The sequence below is a fragment of the Mustela erminea genome, chromosome 2, assembly GCF_009829155.1.
Source record: "Mustela erminea isolate mMusErm1 chromosome 2, mMusErm1.Pri, whole genome shotgun sequence".
Taxonomy (NCBI): Eukaryota; Metazoa; Chordata; class Mammalia; order Carnivora; family Mustelidae; genus Mustela; species Mustela erminea.
In genome coordinates this window covers 100,500,260-100,515,148 of record NC_045615.1, presented here as the reverse complement: position 1 = coordinate 100,515,148, position 14,889 = coordinate 100,500,260, and the positions used below count along the sequence as shown (strand labels likewise).

Below are 14,889 nucleotides of genomic sequence, written 5' to 3'. Positions count from 1 at the left end.
AGCACAGACTCCCTTCCTAGGGCCACGAGATGGGCGAAGTGTACCAGCTGAGGCCACCGGCTGCCTAGCTCATGGCCCTCTCAGTGGGCTCTCGGACCCCGCGGGCGGCCGTGTGTGTGCGGCAGCTTTTCAACGGCTCTGCCCTTAGATCCAATCATTCTTGCTTCTGGAAACACATGCCGAGAGGTCAACTGGTCAGGCAGGCAAAACGTACAAAGATGTTCGATAGAAGATTGTTTAGGAAAATCTGAAAACCACCTAAATCTTCCCCCAGAGAAGATGGCGTGTGGACACCTGAAGTGCAGGCGTTGGAAAGGACAGTGCTTACGTGTTGAAGTCATTTCCGTGAAAACCCTCCACCAGACACCGGTAAGTGGGAGGAAACACGTATGCTAGGAGCCCTTGACATAACTGTGTGTGTTGAGGCTCAAAGACAGGAGGTCATCCAGCAAAACACTGTAAGAGGTTGTGTATCTCTATGGCTTGGCTCTCCTGCACAAAATGTGTCATTTCTAAAATTTAAAAATTTATCATTTTTAAAAACAGAAAAAAATTAAACCATTTTTGCTTTGAAGTAATGTCCCTCAAAAATGAATTCTTTTAAGATTTTATTTTTATTTATTTGCCAGAGATAGCATATGTGCACAAGCAGGGGGGCAGCAGGCAGAGGGAGAGGGAGAAGCCCCCCGATGGGGGGGGGCTTGATTCCAGGACCCTGGGATCATGACCTGAGCAGAAGGCAGGCACTTAACCGACAGAGCCACCCAGGAATCCCTCAAAAACAAATTCTTATAGAGGAACACCCTCTCTCTCCAAAGGGACCCACACTCCTCTCCCAAAAACCACTTACCCATGAAATTCTGGGTTTCAGACACTCAAGTAGAGGAATTATGGCTTGTTAAGGGCAAGTGGGGGGGCAGGATAAAAAAAAAAAGGTCCCCAAACTGTTAGTACCATTTCTTTCAGAGGAAAAACTTCCTTCAGAGCCTTTGCAATAGGTAGGAATTCACTGAAATCACCATCAACAGGAGATTTTTAAAAGTATAAAAACATGGAAGAGAGATTTCCAAAAGGGGTCATGGAAAACCCGAGAAAGCAGAACATGGGCAGGAAGCGCGAGCACAGGACAAAAAAGCAAAACTCGAATCCCCATGCCGACCCAGGGCCGAGCGACCTCCCCGTAACTCTGGGCCCCAGCGTCCTCACTGGACATGGGGGCGCCTCTGACGTCCAGCCCCGTACCGAGATTCTGATGCTACAGTTCTTACCAAGTCGCAGGTCAGCAGGCTACACCAGCTTGACCAGTCTCAAGACCTTCATGAGAGCTGATGTCGGGGACTCGTTGAATGGTAATGACGTGATGGCCACTGGCTGGGGCAAGGGGCTGCGGTGTCCCTCTACCAATGACAGCACGCACTAGCGTGGTACCCCTCCTGTTGGATTGCGTGCCTCCCCCCAACACCAGAAGAGAGCCAGTCTGTGCATGGACCCTGACTGCCATCCTGCCCCCGTCACCTGCTTCCTGCACTGGTTCCCACAAATCACTCCAACCACATAGCCTCGGAGGAGACTAGAGAAGAAACGTGAGAGACCGTCCTCCCCGAGGAAGGGCTGCTGGTGGCCCGGCCGTGCTCCAGACATGAGAGATGGGAGCAGCCCAGTGCCCGGCACTAGGCAAGGTCAAGTACACTGGAATGCTTCTCTGACAGATTAGGCTGTCAGTGGCAACAACTCTACTTTAGGGAAGCTTCTCGTCCCAGGGGTCCGTGCCATACCAACAACTGGGTAGGAAAACAACCTACATGCTGGCTTGGCCATAACTAAATTCCCAATTTTGGGGGGAAAAAAGCCCATTAGAATTTGCCTTTGCTGATTTAAGAAGCCTGACATTTTCCCATTGCTAATAATAATTTTTTTCCCATTGCTAATAATAAATGTTATGTTTATATAATTATAGGGCAGAGACATAGTTATCATTGTTATCGTGACTATTTGAGCACTTGAACAATGATTCCCAATGTTTCTGGTTTGCCTGCATGTGGCAGACGCTGCCCTGGGATGCTTTAGAGAGATTTTTCTCCTGTTCAGAAATTAACACTGAGATGTTGACATTTTGATAGATCTTACAAAGGAGGAACAGAAGCCCAGGAGGTGAGAGGCCCCGACAGGTTCCCACGTGCGTATGTGTGATGGGCTGACCAGTGGAGAAGCCGGAAGTCTGCCCGAGTGGCCTGGGCGCAGAGCTGGGGCCTGGGGAATGGCACGCACTGCATTTCTGTATCATAACGGGACTGCGCTGCCCCTGCTCTACCCGCTCCAGGAGGGAGCCAGCCAGCCCCCTGAGCCCACTGGGTCCAACCCGCATGCTCGCGTGTCCTCCACCATTATTCCCTCCTGCTCTTCAGGAAAGAAGCACTCCTCGTGCCCCGTGCTCTTCATGGTTCCCTCTCTGTCGCCACGGGCATCTGTCCCACCACCCTCCCCTCCTCCCCCATCCATCACTCAGCCTCTGCACCAGAATCACCAATAAACGAAGAGCCCTGATTCTAGCAGAGGAAAGTATCAGAATCACTTTCGGACCTGAATTCTGTGTAGATGGTGGGTACCAGACTGTTGTGCCTACATGGACAGAACTCCATTAAGAATAACATAATTAGAACCCAGAGAAGCAGAGCTCAGGGTCCAAATCTGTTCCATCACTGACATAGAGACTTCAGAAGCTCGGTAGGCCCCCATTTGTGAGTTCGAACCTCCTCCATGGTCGAGCCTTGTTAGGAAGGTGTGCATGCCACTGGGTGAGCCTTATGAGTGGGGCAACAGAATTTTACAGTCTCCACTGCAAAAGAGGTTCAATCCTAAATAGCACGAATCCTGAGCACTTTTCCTGGCAAAATAAAAGTTTTTATCCAAATTATGCCTTGCTCCATTCCGCTCACTACTCAACTTGCATTCCACAGGGCACGTGCATCAAGAGAAGGCAGTGAATCGCATTGTCAAGCTCCCTCTGGCTTCGTTCATGCACACGGAGTGGAGCCCCGTGGGGCTGGGTCATCTCCGGCCTCCACCAGCAGAAAGGCAGCTGCCAGGAAGGCCAACAGCCCAATGGGAGTGTCCACGCGAGACGTATCTGGAGTACAGCCACAGATTAAATCTTTAAAAGATGCCGCAGGAATTACCCATGAGACTGAACTACTCAGAAAGACAAGAGGGAAAAAAAAAAAAGAACAAATGATTCATGTTCACTCAGAGGATCGCATCTGATTTCACCAGGACACAAACGGTTTTCTTGTCTTAAATCTTGGACTTTTGTCTCAACTTTGCTTTAGAAGGTCTCGGTCAGGGGGCGCCTGGGTGACTCAGTGGGTTAAAGCCTCTGCCTTCAGCTCAGGTCATGATCCCAGGGTCCTGGGATCGAGCCCCACATTGGGCTCTCTGCTTGGCAGGGAGCCTGGTTCTTTCTCTCTCTCTCTGCCTGCCTCTCTGCCTGCTTGTGATCTCTGTCAAATAAATAAATAAAATCTTTTAAAAAAAGAAAAAAAAAGAAGGTCTTGGTCAGGCAGTACACGAGGGTGGGAGGGGGCAGACTGCATGTTCACAGTTCCAGGGACAGAGGCAGGAAGCAGAGTGGATGCGGGTGGTGGGATGGGGGGTAGTGCTCATGGGGACGGAGTTCCAATGGGGGAAGATGGAAAAGGTCTGGAGACTGCGGGTGAGGATGTCTGCACAACACTCTGAACGCTCTTGCTGCCACCCAACGGTACACCCGGCAGTGGTTAAAATGGTAAAGCTTATACCATGAATATCTCAAAACAATTTTTTAAAAAACCCTTCATTATTATCTGCTGACATAAGAAACAATCACATTTATGTAATTAACTCTGGCCCTATACTATCAAAGAGCTTAGCTGCTCTCCCACACGCCATCTGAATACCGTGTAACGCCCTGTCACTAAATGATGGAATAAAAGTATTTCTACATGCCTCAATGGGGTAGCATACGGATGTGGAATCCCAGAAGGGGTCCCATTGCTCCCTTCTCTCAACCACAAAGATCGGAGAGACTCCTGATCGCGGTTCTGTGCTGTTCTGAGAAGAGGGGGAAGGAGGAGGCTTGACAGGTGCCGTGGGCATCTGGGACCCTGGGAAACGGCTGCCTGAGCGTGGGCACTGGCCAGCAGGAACACCCACACAAATGGGATCCATTTCCCAGGGAGGCGGCCGCCGCTCACACATGCTCCACACCCATGCGCTACACAGCGAATAGCAGCGGGATGGCTGCGCACTCTCAGTGGGAAACAGGCTCTGATGAAACACATGCATATCTGGGCCTAGTCCAGTCTCCCGTCGGAAAGTGAGGGAGCTCAACCAGACGGTCCAACGTGTCCCTTAGCCTGTCCGCTGTTTCCAGGATTCGGGAGAAGTTGTGAACACACACACGGGGCATCCCCTGCCTCACGTTCCCGTGGACACTTGAGTAAGGTCTGTTGGCCTCGCTGAAGGGCCACCGGGTCTCATGGGACACCCTCAGCTGTCACTGCGTTCACTCCCAGGCCGAGACAGAGAAGAACAGTCCAACATGCTCTCCGCACATGGAGGCATCATCAGTGTTAGAAGACAGACGTTTGGATGTGCTCCCCGCCCCTGACAAGAGGTCAGCCATTTTCTACCGCACAACTCGAGAAATTCAAGGAAGTATAGAAACAAACACCATCTCCAACAGGTGAACATTTAGTTTAATTAAAAGAACATGAGGGGCGCCTGGGTGGCCCAGTGGGTTAAAGCCTCTGCGTTCCACTCAGGTCATGATCTCAGGGTCCTGGGATCGAGCCCCGCATGGGGCTCTCTGCTCAGCAGGGAGCCTGCTTCCCTTCCTCTCTGTCTGCCTGCCTCTCTGCCTACTTGTAATCTCTGTCAAGTGAATGGATAAAATCTTAAAAAAAAAAAAATTCATTCAAGATAACAGTAAAAGAAAATGAGTAACTCTGGGAAAAAAAAAAAAAAAGAACATGAAAATGAGGTCCCGCTGTTAGATCTGCAGGTGTCGAGCCTCAGCTACCTAGAGAAACAGATCTCAGCGATCCCTCGGGGAGGAGGAATGGAAGGAGATGGTTAGGGGTGGTCATGAACCGGGGTCCTGGGATGGAGCCCCACATTGGGCTCCCTGCTCAGCGGGGAGCCTGCTTCTCCCACTCCCTCTGCCCCCTGACCCTGCGCTTGCTAGCTCTCTCTCTCTCATGTGGTGCTCTCTCTCTAATAAATAAATAAAATCTTTATAAAAAATGCCTTATGCAGAAAGCAAACGTTACAAAGAGAATTGCCAAGTCACTGAGTTTGTTCTGATTCTGAATGAAAGTCAAATTTTCCTGAGGAAGCAAATGAGCCAACAGCCAAAGGCAGGAGAAGCTAAACAGCACACGTGAACATCCCCAAACCGCAAAGGCGGCAAAGAATCCACAAAAAATACGCATTCCTGGAATGCACATATCTGTTTTATCCCAGAAGAAACAGAACAATGAAGATTAAAGGTGCTGACTACAGTATTCAAATCCAGAGTAAGCCCAGAGAAAGGGTCAAGTCTCCACGTTCTATATCACTGTCGTGCCTCCGATCAAAAAAGAAAAGCTTTGACTTGAGAACAGATTTCTGTGGATCCGTAGCTCCAGCCATTTCCAAGGGGACACCAGCCTCCCGCTTGGCTGGTACCAGCAGCCCTAGAAACGCACCCAAAGGAGAGTCTCTAGCAAGGCAAGGCCTCCTTTCCTCCAGATCTGGGCTGTTACCACCTGCCCAGAGCCCTGAGTGGCTCAGGGGCCCAGTGGCTGTGATGGACAGGACTGAGCACTCACCAGCCACGGCTGGGGGATCTCCGGCAAAGGCATCTGGGGAGGTGCTGGCAGGCTGTTGGGGGTCTCTTGTCTCTGAGCATGGTCCTTCACATCGAAACCTGGAAGCATCGACCAAAACCAGAGAAGGTGAGGAGGAGGAGGGTGCGGACAGAGTCCCTGGCTGCTGCCCTTCCCTCGGCCCCATTGTGATCGCTGGGCAAACTTCTGTCTCCCCTCTACAACAATCCTGTTATTCTTCTCTAGGTGGGGGATCTGTGGCTGGGAAGAAGAAAAGAGGTTACAGAACTAATTAAAGCATTTGCAGGTGGAGATGGTGGAGCCAGCACTGAAGCCTGGGTTCCTCCAACGCCTCACAGTCTCCCACAGGTGAGCTGTTCGGCCTCAACTTCTGCTCAGGTCAGTACTTATCCGTGGATCCAGGCATGGGCATGGCCCCGGGGAGCCTTATGTTTGTATCAGGCACCCTCCTGAAGACAGATACTGGGACACATGGGCGCCATGCATGTCCTGCTGGCTTAAGCTTGAGCTCTCGGCACAGCTGTGTTCAAGTTGGGAAGACAAGTTTACACCCAAGTGATTTAGGAAGCGTGATGGGCTGAGCACTGTGGCAGCAAAGGCAGGAAAAGTTTAATCTGCGTGTGGGACTCCTTCCAGGCCAGCCACCCCCCAATCCCAGGAAGACCCACAAGGACCACCTCACAAAAACAGTCACCTGTCCTGGGTCATGCAAGAGGTGCAGCCAGGGAACAGGCTATGAAGGCACAGAGCCTGACTGCCAGAAAAACAGTGGGGATTTCGGGCACAGAAGTGGGCACGGTAAAAAAGGAGAGAAGGAAGAAAAGGACAAATGGGAATTCTACCACGAAAAACATGCAGCAGATGGGCTCAAGGCTAATGAACTCAGGGGAGAATGAGTGAGTTGGAAAGCATTGGAAGGCATGTGCGGAGAGACAGAGGGTGGAAACCCAGTGAGCAGAGGAAGAGGACAAGGCACCAGGGAGAGCCAACACAACCCCTGAGGCCAGAAGCCTGAGCGCCGTGGCGCATTTGGAACAACTGTGGGTGATAGCCGAGCAGAGGGAAGGGGTGCCCCCTCTACTACTAAAAGGAGCAACGGGAGAAAGGAACCATCGTGGTGACTGCGGGTTTACCATGGGTCAGGCACTATTTGGAGCCATTTTCTGTCCTCTTCTCTACCACGCCCCCTGCAGGATGTCCCTCCAAGGCAGAAGCTCCAGGGGCGGTGGGGTGGGGAGAGGAGCAGACAGAGATGAAGTTACTGGAACACAGTCACCCACTAAGTCCATCAGCTCCCGAAAGGCTTTGCCCTCCTGCGGCTAGAGACCGCCAGCACCTGGCACAGAGGGACACGCCCAGGGACACGCCCAGGGACAGTGTGACGAATAAACAATAACGAGCAAACAAATGTGTCTGAGAAAGACGGTGGATTAAGGGTGGTTTTGAGACAGAAGGAGACTGGAAGACAAAAGAGCAGACGTACCTTTGGATGACTGTATCCTCAGCAGGATGTCTGTGATCACTGCCTTCTTCTCCCTGACGGTTGATGTTAAGTATTCGTGGTCCAGGAGCTCAAGAAAGAGACGGAGTTCAACGATTAACTCTTCCATTGCTGCAAATGAAGGAGAGGGATGGGAGCTGTTAGGCCCAGTGGGGGGCAAACACAATAATAGAAATGCATTTCATTCTAGCTTCACAGGATACAGTATTCCGGCTTGAAGAGGTGTGTCGAAGCCAGGACGACGAAGATTCATGCGTGATCTTCTGGACTAACGCGCTGCTCCTTTGCTTTGGCTCTGAGACAGTGATTTTTCTAGGAGAAGCTCCAGTCATCGAGGAGAAGCTCCAAGCCATGCTGCCAACACATGGAGTCATGACCCAAAATCCTGACATCATCACAGTGTCAATTGCATGATATTAAATTTCAATGTTGAGGAGGAGATGGGAGTTTAAAACACCAAATAGTTTTCACATAACCACCAGGACGTGGTTTCGGAAACTCAACTCCCCAGCTCTGCCTTTGCAGGGCTGGCTCCATCCCCAGGAAGGCTGTGAGCATGTTTGTGCAGTGACGACAAAGTCGCCGCATGCCGAGGAAGACTTGGGGTTGGACTCCTGACCATGTCTTTTCCTTCTAGGATCACAGCTGACTCAGGACCCGATGACATGGCTGGTGTCAGCGATTTACAAATCATGGTGTGAACCTTCCAGGGGCCCCCAAAGCCCCTTTAGGGCACGCAGGAGGCATGACTATTTTTCTAACCCTGAAGCATTATTCTCCTTTACTGGTGTCAATGGTGCGAAGGCAAAGGGGCTTATGCTGCGGGCCTCCGGCCACACATCAAGGCAGGGACAGCAGAAGAAACTAGCGGTCACTGTATCCCTCACCACACACTTGCAGGAAAAATGAAAATGTCACTGTCACTCAAGAGTGGCTTTGATGGAGTGGTACAAATTGCTGCTTTTATTCTGTCTCAGCCCTGGATGATGTACTTTTTTGGGATCCCGTGTGATGAAAGGATCAAGTATGCAAACAGCCTGTCTCCTGCCCACTGGAGGACCACGGCCGTCGGAAGAAAAGCATGTGTGCGCTGTTTAAGGCGCAAGTCACCCTATGCTGCTTTTCTTGTGCAGCACTGAAGAAGAAATGATACACAAACAACAAGGACAAAGTTTGTGCATATGACCGGCATCTTCCCAAAAGGGAACAAAGTGACCTGACCATGTCAAGGTAAACAATGACAGCCTTGGTTGCCAATGATAAAATTCGAGCTTCCAAGTGGAAGTGAGAATTTCAAACACTTGTACCCACCCCTGTGAGCATGACCGCTTCTCAGCAGACTTTCCTGATCAGATGGGGATAGGCACTGGCCAACAAGCTCTTCTGATCGGATATAATGTGGTGTGTCAGCGTTTAGAAGCTCTGAACCATTCTGCGATCAGTGAGGTCAGGAAATCACACACAGACACGGATCTAATGTACAAAAGAAGCGGAAATATTTGATTGTAACAGAGAATGAAGTATTCTATGAGTCAGCTTCAGGTTCCATGTTGCAACTAACCTTTAAGAAACTACCCCTTGCCAGTTTTTGGTGTAGGATCAAAGAAGAATATTGACAGTTTTCTGAAGGGGCACTGAAGAATTCTTCTCTGACTACGTAACTGTGCGAGCCAGATTTTCTTTTTGTGCTTCCTCTAAAACAATGCTCCACAACAAGGTGAACGCAGAAATACATACGAGAATTCAGCCATCTTTATCAGAACAGGCAGAGGAGATGCTAGCCGAAATCTGAAGCAGGCCACTCTCCCCCAAATCAGCTTGTTTTGGCAGACGCAGTTACTTTTTGTAAATATATTTTTAATGAGTTAATAAATACCTTAAAAATCTGCCACTTTTTAATTCGAATATGATAAATATAAACAGATACACCCATGTAAATAAGAACTCTTTGGAATGTTCAATACGTATTTTGGGACCAAAAAGTCCTAAGCAAAAAGTTCGGTCCGTGCAATTCTTTCCAAGTCAACAACACTCTTCAGGATTAAAGGTCGTGCTGTTGTCACTACCAACACTCTCACGGTTTTAGGTAGGTCTAGGATAGAGAAACGGACGTGAGTCCAAAGTGTTCACTTGTCCTCACTGAATGTTCCCTCTATGAAATGAAGAGAGTGGATTAATTAAGTCTTAAAGGTCGTTTTCATTAGTAAGACACCTTTGCGATGATTCTAAGGGGAAAGCAAGCTCATCTGTCCTTTAAGAAAGAAGTGCTGCTAGCATTATTCAGAATAGTTGTAAGGTGGAAACCACCCACATGGCCGTTGGTGGATGGCTAGGTAAAGCGATGTGGTCGCCACACGTGATAATCTGGATATTGATAATCTGGATACTGCTCCGCCTTAAACAGGAAGGGCGTTCTGCCAACTGCTATTACACGAGGAACCTTAAGGACATCGTGCTGAGTGAAGTCAGCCGATCACAAAAGGACAAACACTGTCTGATTCCACTTACACGAGGTACTTAGAGTCATCAAGATCAGTGAGACGGAAAGTGGCGTGGTGTGTGCTGGGGGCCGGAGGGAGAATGGGGAGTCCATGATCCATGGGTGGTTTCAGTTTGGGGAGATAACTGACTGCTGGGGAAGATGAAGCAACGATGGGACGGACGGTGGCGGCGGCTGCCCACCAGCGTGAGCGTGCTGAATGACACTGAACCGTGCATTCAAAAAAGGGTGAAAATGGCAAATTTTACAAAACGTATATTGTACCACAATAAAAAATATCAACCTCATCCAAAAATCAAAGGGTGGCCATTAGCAAAAATGTGGAAAATGCTTATGAGCCTATGTGAAACTCACAGCAGCCCGTCTTCATTCACACATTTTCTTTTCCAGAAAAGCCTCTCTTGTATACAGCACGATTACATTTATCCTGAAAGATTTCACTTAGGAGTTGGTTTGCAGCATCAGAATGCCTGAAGAGGACCTCGGACTGAGCCTATCCTATCTCTGCCCTGGGCTCCCTGACAGAGTTCCCACAGAGGATTCATGAAGACCCCTCCTCGCTGGGAGTCTGCCAAAACCACGGCTGAGGGACACCTGTCCAGCTGTGCTCTGCGGCTCAGAGACCAGCACCTTCGGCCGCAGGTGGCCTCTGGGCAGCCAGAGCCGCCCTATGGGGCCAGCAGCCCCCTCTTGCTCCCAGGTTACAACTCTCTGGGCCACCCTGTGCCAAGCTGGCCTGTCCGATGCTCCTTCCAGAGAGTGTGCCTGGGACCAGGAACTCAAGGGCAGCTGGGATTTCCCGAGCTGAAAACACATAGACATGGGAGCCATGTTTCAGCATGTACGTGCCAGAGCAAGGAGCTTGTACTAGTGGAGGAAAGGACCCAGTAATCAGTACCCAGGGGAGCATGGGCAGACCTGCTCAGATGCCAGAAACTAGGTGAGGAGAGAGGACAAAGACACACACTGATGGGCTTCCTAAGACCTTCCTGGGCTCTCCTTGGTCACCTGTGCACTTGAACTACATGGCATACCTGCATCATTCTAATGAATGATCATGATGCTGATTTTTACTAGGCTGCCCTGTATGGTATTCTTTTTGCTGAAATCTCAGACCAAGGCCACAATGCATAGACAGCTCTCCCCACTGCCGGGTGCAGGACCTCCCAAATTTGAGAGTGTGATCATCAGAAAAGTTACTCCATTTCAGAATCGTCACAGACTCCACAAACCACATTATACCCTTAAGAGTCCCTTTGAGCCCTACAAGCCCACAGCATCCCCTTTCTCCCTGCCTGCTCTCATTAATCACCCCCCATTTGTTCCTCCCCGTGGTGGTCTTCCTTAATTACAGAAGTTCACCCATCTTGCAGCAGCCATACCAATAACTGGATATCAAGTGATATGTGGGTCTGTTTTTGTGAAAACAGTGGATCTGCCCATTAAGAGCATGTTTTGTGCTTGACTCATCTAAGGATAACCAGTCCCCCAGTCCAACATGCATGGAAAGCCCGTGCTTCTGGACGCACAGCTTGCAAGTGAAGAAGTGATAAGTTTCTGATGGCCTACTACCCACCATGCCTTCTCCTCCTCCTGGGAGTTCTGCAGGGACCCCCTCATCCCCATCTGCGGGGGCACGAGAAGCGAGCAACGGTCTGGTCACTTGTCTTCAAGCAAATGCTCCCCCAGCGGCCTCAAGTGCCCGCACTGTGCTTGTCCCTGGACGGGTGTGAGTTCGCTCTGCTCCCAGAGACCCGGAGAGGGGTTGGATGGTATTATCAGCCCCTGTTCACAGCTCAGCAAACATGGGTTCAGAGGGGTCGACAAAGGCTACTAGGCAAATAAGTGGCTAAGCCTCTGCAGCTAATAATTTTTTAAAATTTGTTTTTAAGATCTTTTACTTATTTATTTGACAGAGAGAGACACAGTGAGAGAAGGAGCACAAGCAGGGGGAGTGGGAGTGAGAGAGGGAGAAGTAGACTTCCCGCTGGGCAGGGAGCCCAATGTGGGGCTTGATCCCAGGACCCTGGGTTCATGACTTGAGTCCAAGGCAGACGCTTAATGACTGAGCCACCCAGGTGTCCCCACAGCTAATAATTTGCTCACAGCCACACAGCGAGATGGCAGCAGTGAGAACCTGAACACAGATCAGATTCCAAACACCCTGATTGGACCCTTTCATGATAATCATTCCACGACTACTCTCTGAAATGACCCAGGCCTGGAGAGATGCCACGACCATTTTTTTAAGAGCAATAACATGGTCAGTTATAATTAAGAACACGCATCCTAAAAAAAAAAAAAAAAGAAGAGGGTGACTCATTTCACCAGCACCTCCACGGCACCCCGCAGAGAATTATAATCATGTACTGAGCCATCTACCTGCCCCACGGGACTGCCTGTCCCAATGTGCACAGATAGCGTCCCATACAACACTGCATTCCTTCTGGTGCCCATGCACTTGGCAAATGCAAGTTGAAGGTCAGGGCACAATGTCCCATAGCTCATTGACACGCCACGACGGCAAGGGAGGAACGAGAAGTTCCTGCACCTGGGCTCCAGGTGGCTCAGTCGTGAAGCATCTGCCTTTGGTTCAGGTCATGATCCCAGGCTCCTAGGATCGAGCCCTACATCGGGCTCCCTGCTCCACAGAGAGACTGTTTCTCCCTCTCCCACTGCCCCCATCTGCCCGTGCTCTCTCTTCACACTCTCTCTCTAATAAATAAATAAAAAGAAGTCTCTGCACCCAATTTTCAGTTTAAAATTCTTGATATGAACATGCCTTTCCCGTAAGCCTGAGAACAGCAGGAGGTGGAACATGCAGGCTTATGCATGGGGATGGTCTCATAGGACAGGCACGGCAATCCAGCATCCAGGAATTCAGGTGAGGTGTTCAGAGACACATACCAAGTGCCCTTCTCCATGTGCAACTCAGCACTTCTCTTCCTGATATCCAGTTTTTCCACTGCCTGATACTGGTCCCCTCCTGCCTCTCCAGGGTCAGGAATGACTCACAGGAGGCCTCTGACCTCCTCCAGTACCTGCGGCCCAAGTCCTCATCGTGATACAGCTCTGTCCCCCCGCCCCACCCCTGCCCTGCAACATCTCATTGCTTCCTAGGGATGTCACATAGAGAGTGACGGCAACCACCCAGAGCTGACCACATACCAGGCAATAGGCTACGGGCTTCGCATACATTCCAACAGATTGTCCCACCAGCCCTTCGACACAGGACTTACTTTCCCCATTTCACCAACGGGGAAACCGAGCCTGAGAAACATTCTGTTCTTGCCCAAGGTCACGTTGTTCAAAATCAGAGGCAGGATGGGAGTCGGAGCCTAGCTGCTCGGTTTTCGTGCCTCTGCTAGCGACCCCATCACATCGTACATTTCGCTCATGGTGGACCAGGACGTTCAGTCCTCTTACGTCATGTTCCTCGGTGATTACGCCCAAATAACTTCTCTCCCGTGACACAGAGCAGCCTCTCTACACCATCACATCCTTCAAGGATGTTGCTCAAACTGTGCCTTCCGTAGCTATTTTACTAGCGATTTTTAAAACAAATCTTAAAAACAAAAGCATCTTACGACTGCAGATAATTCATCCAAATCCCTCAGCCTCCTGATGAAGAAAAGAAGGCTCAAAGAATCAGAGACTCACCGAGGGCACAGTCTGATGGACCACTTCCATCTGTGTGCCCGGAACGTGGGCCAGAGGGCTTTGCGTTCATAGTAGCAACCAGTTACAAGCTACCATATAAAATACTCTCAGTGTATTTTATCCCTTGATCCTTACACTCCCGTTATGTTAGAAATACCACAGATGGCAGAGATATAATGAAGAAAGGTGAAGAGCCTGACACAGGACAGGAAGCAAATCAGGAACACATCTACCCTGGACTCCGGGCTCGCGCCTCCTTTGTTTGACCCCCTAACCCTCACACCCGTTATCCTCCTCTGGGCACAATGGATGTCAATGAACATTGACTGGGATCAGAACACAGGTGCAATGGGGCGCCTGGGTGGCTCAGTGGTTTAGGCCGCTGCCTTCGGCTCAGGTCATGATCTCAGGGTCCTGGGATCGAGTCCCGCATCGGGCTCTCTGCTCAGCAAGGAGCCTGCTTCCCTCTCTCTCTCTCTCTCTGCCTGCCTCTCCATCTACTGTCAAATAAATAAATAAAATCTTTAAAAAAAAAAAAAAAAAAAAAAAGAACACAGGTGCAAATCAGTAACTTCCAGAAAAAAAAAATTTTTTTCCCCCAAGCACCCACAGCCACACAAGAGACCTGACTACAGAATTTACGATTCCCAAGGCAGCAGGGAAATCACCTAGAGGCATTTGAGGATATATTCTATGCATCTGAAAAGCAGCACTCCCTTCTCCCGAGCCCAAGGATTTCTGCTCAAGAGACTCTGCTCTCCTGTAAGTGGCCAGTGTGTTCCACAGTCCTATATGAAAAGGGAAAGTGTGAGTAAAGGCTAGATGGCACGGCAGACCAGTAATCTAGTCCAGCAACATGATTCCTCTGTGATCAACCCCCTATACCTGAAAGCAAACCTCTCAGGTTCGCCAGTGGGTTCCTTCATTTCAACAACATAAAAGAAATGGGCAATATTATTTGTGGGACCCAAAAGCCACTTTAAAGGAATCTGATCCACCTTACTGCCTAAATCACAGAATCTGAAAGCCAGAAGGGCCCATCAGATCTAGCGCCTTTATTTCACATGGGAGGAAGCTGGGCCCCAAAGAGAGGAAGTGACCTACCTGCGGAATGTACACGGGATTTAGTATAAAGGCTTGAACTGGGAGCCGGGTGCCCTGATGGCCAGGCAGGAGTGTCCTGGTTTGCGCGGAATGGTCTTCCTCACACGCCTCCTCCAGGGGCAAGGACGGAGCACCCACGGTCCACCTGTAGTTGCTCAGGAAACCAAACCACTCTTTGAGAGCAAATCCTGCAAATAAGGAGAAGAAATGCCTGCTGTGACTAGCTCCAGGAAGACACAGTTCACTACCCAGAACTTCCT

General features: G+C 50.0%; 1 protein-coding gene across 8 annotated transcripts in view; it reads right to left on the bottom strand.

Moving 5' to 3' along the window:
- AFAP1 (actin filament associated protein 1) overlaps positions 1 to 14,889 on the bottom strand; it is a 130,354-nt gene that overhangs the window by 64,770 nt on the left and 50,695 nt on the right. For 7 of the 8 annotated variants that reach the window (XM_032333733.1, XM_032333734.1, XM_032333736.1 and 4 more), the window contains 3 exons: positions 14,630 to 14,817; positions 7,348 to 7,476; positions 5,847 to 5,944 (listed from right to left, as the gene is read on the bottom strand). In XM_032333733.1, the coding sequence (XP_032189624.1) occupies positions 5,847 to 5,944; positions 7,348 to 7,474 (225 nt within the window). In that variant the 5' untranslated portion in view covers positions 7,475 to 7,476; positions 14,630 to 14,817. The remainder of the gene's footprint in view (positions 1 to 5,846; positions 5,945 to 7,347; positions 7,477 to 14,629; positions 14,818 to 14,889) is intronic. The other variant, XM_032333739.1, reaches the window with a different exon arrangement.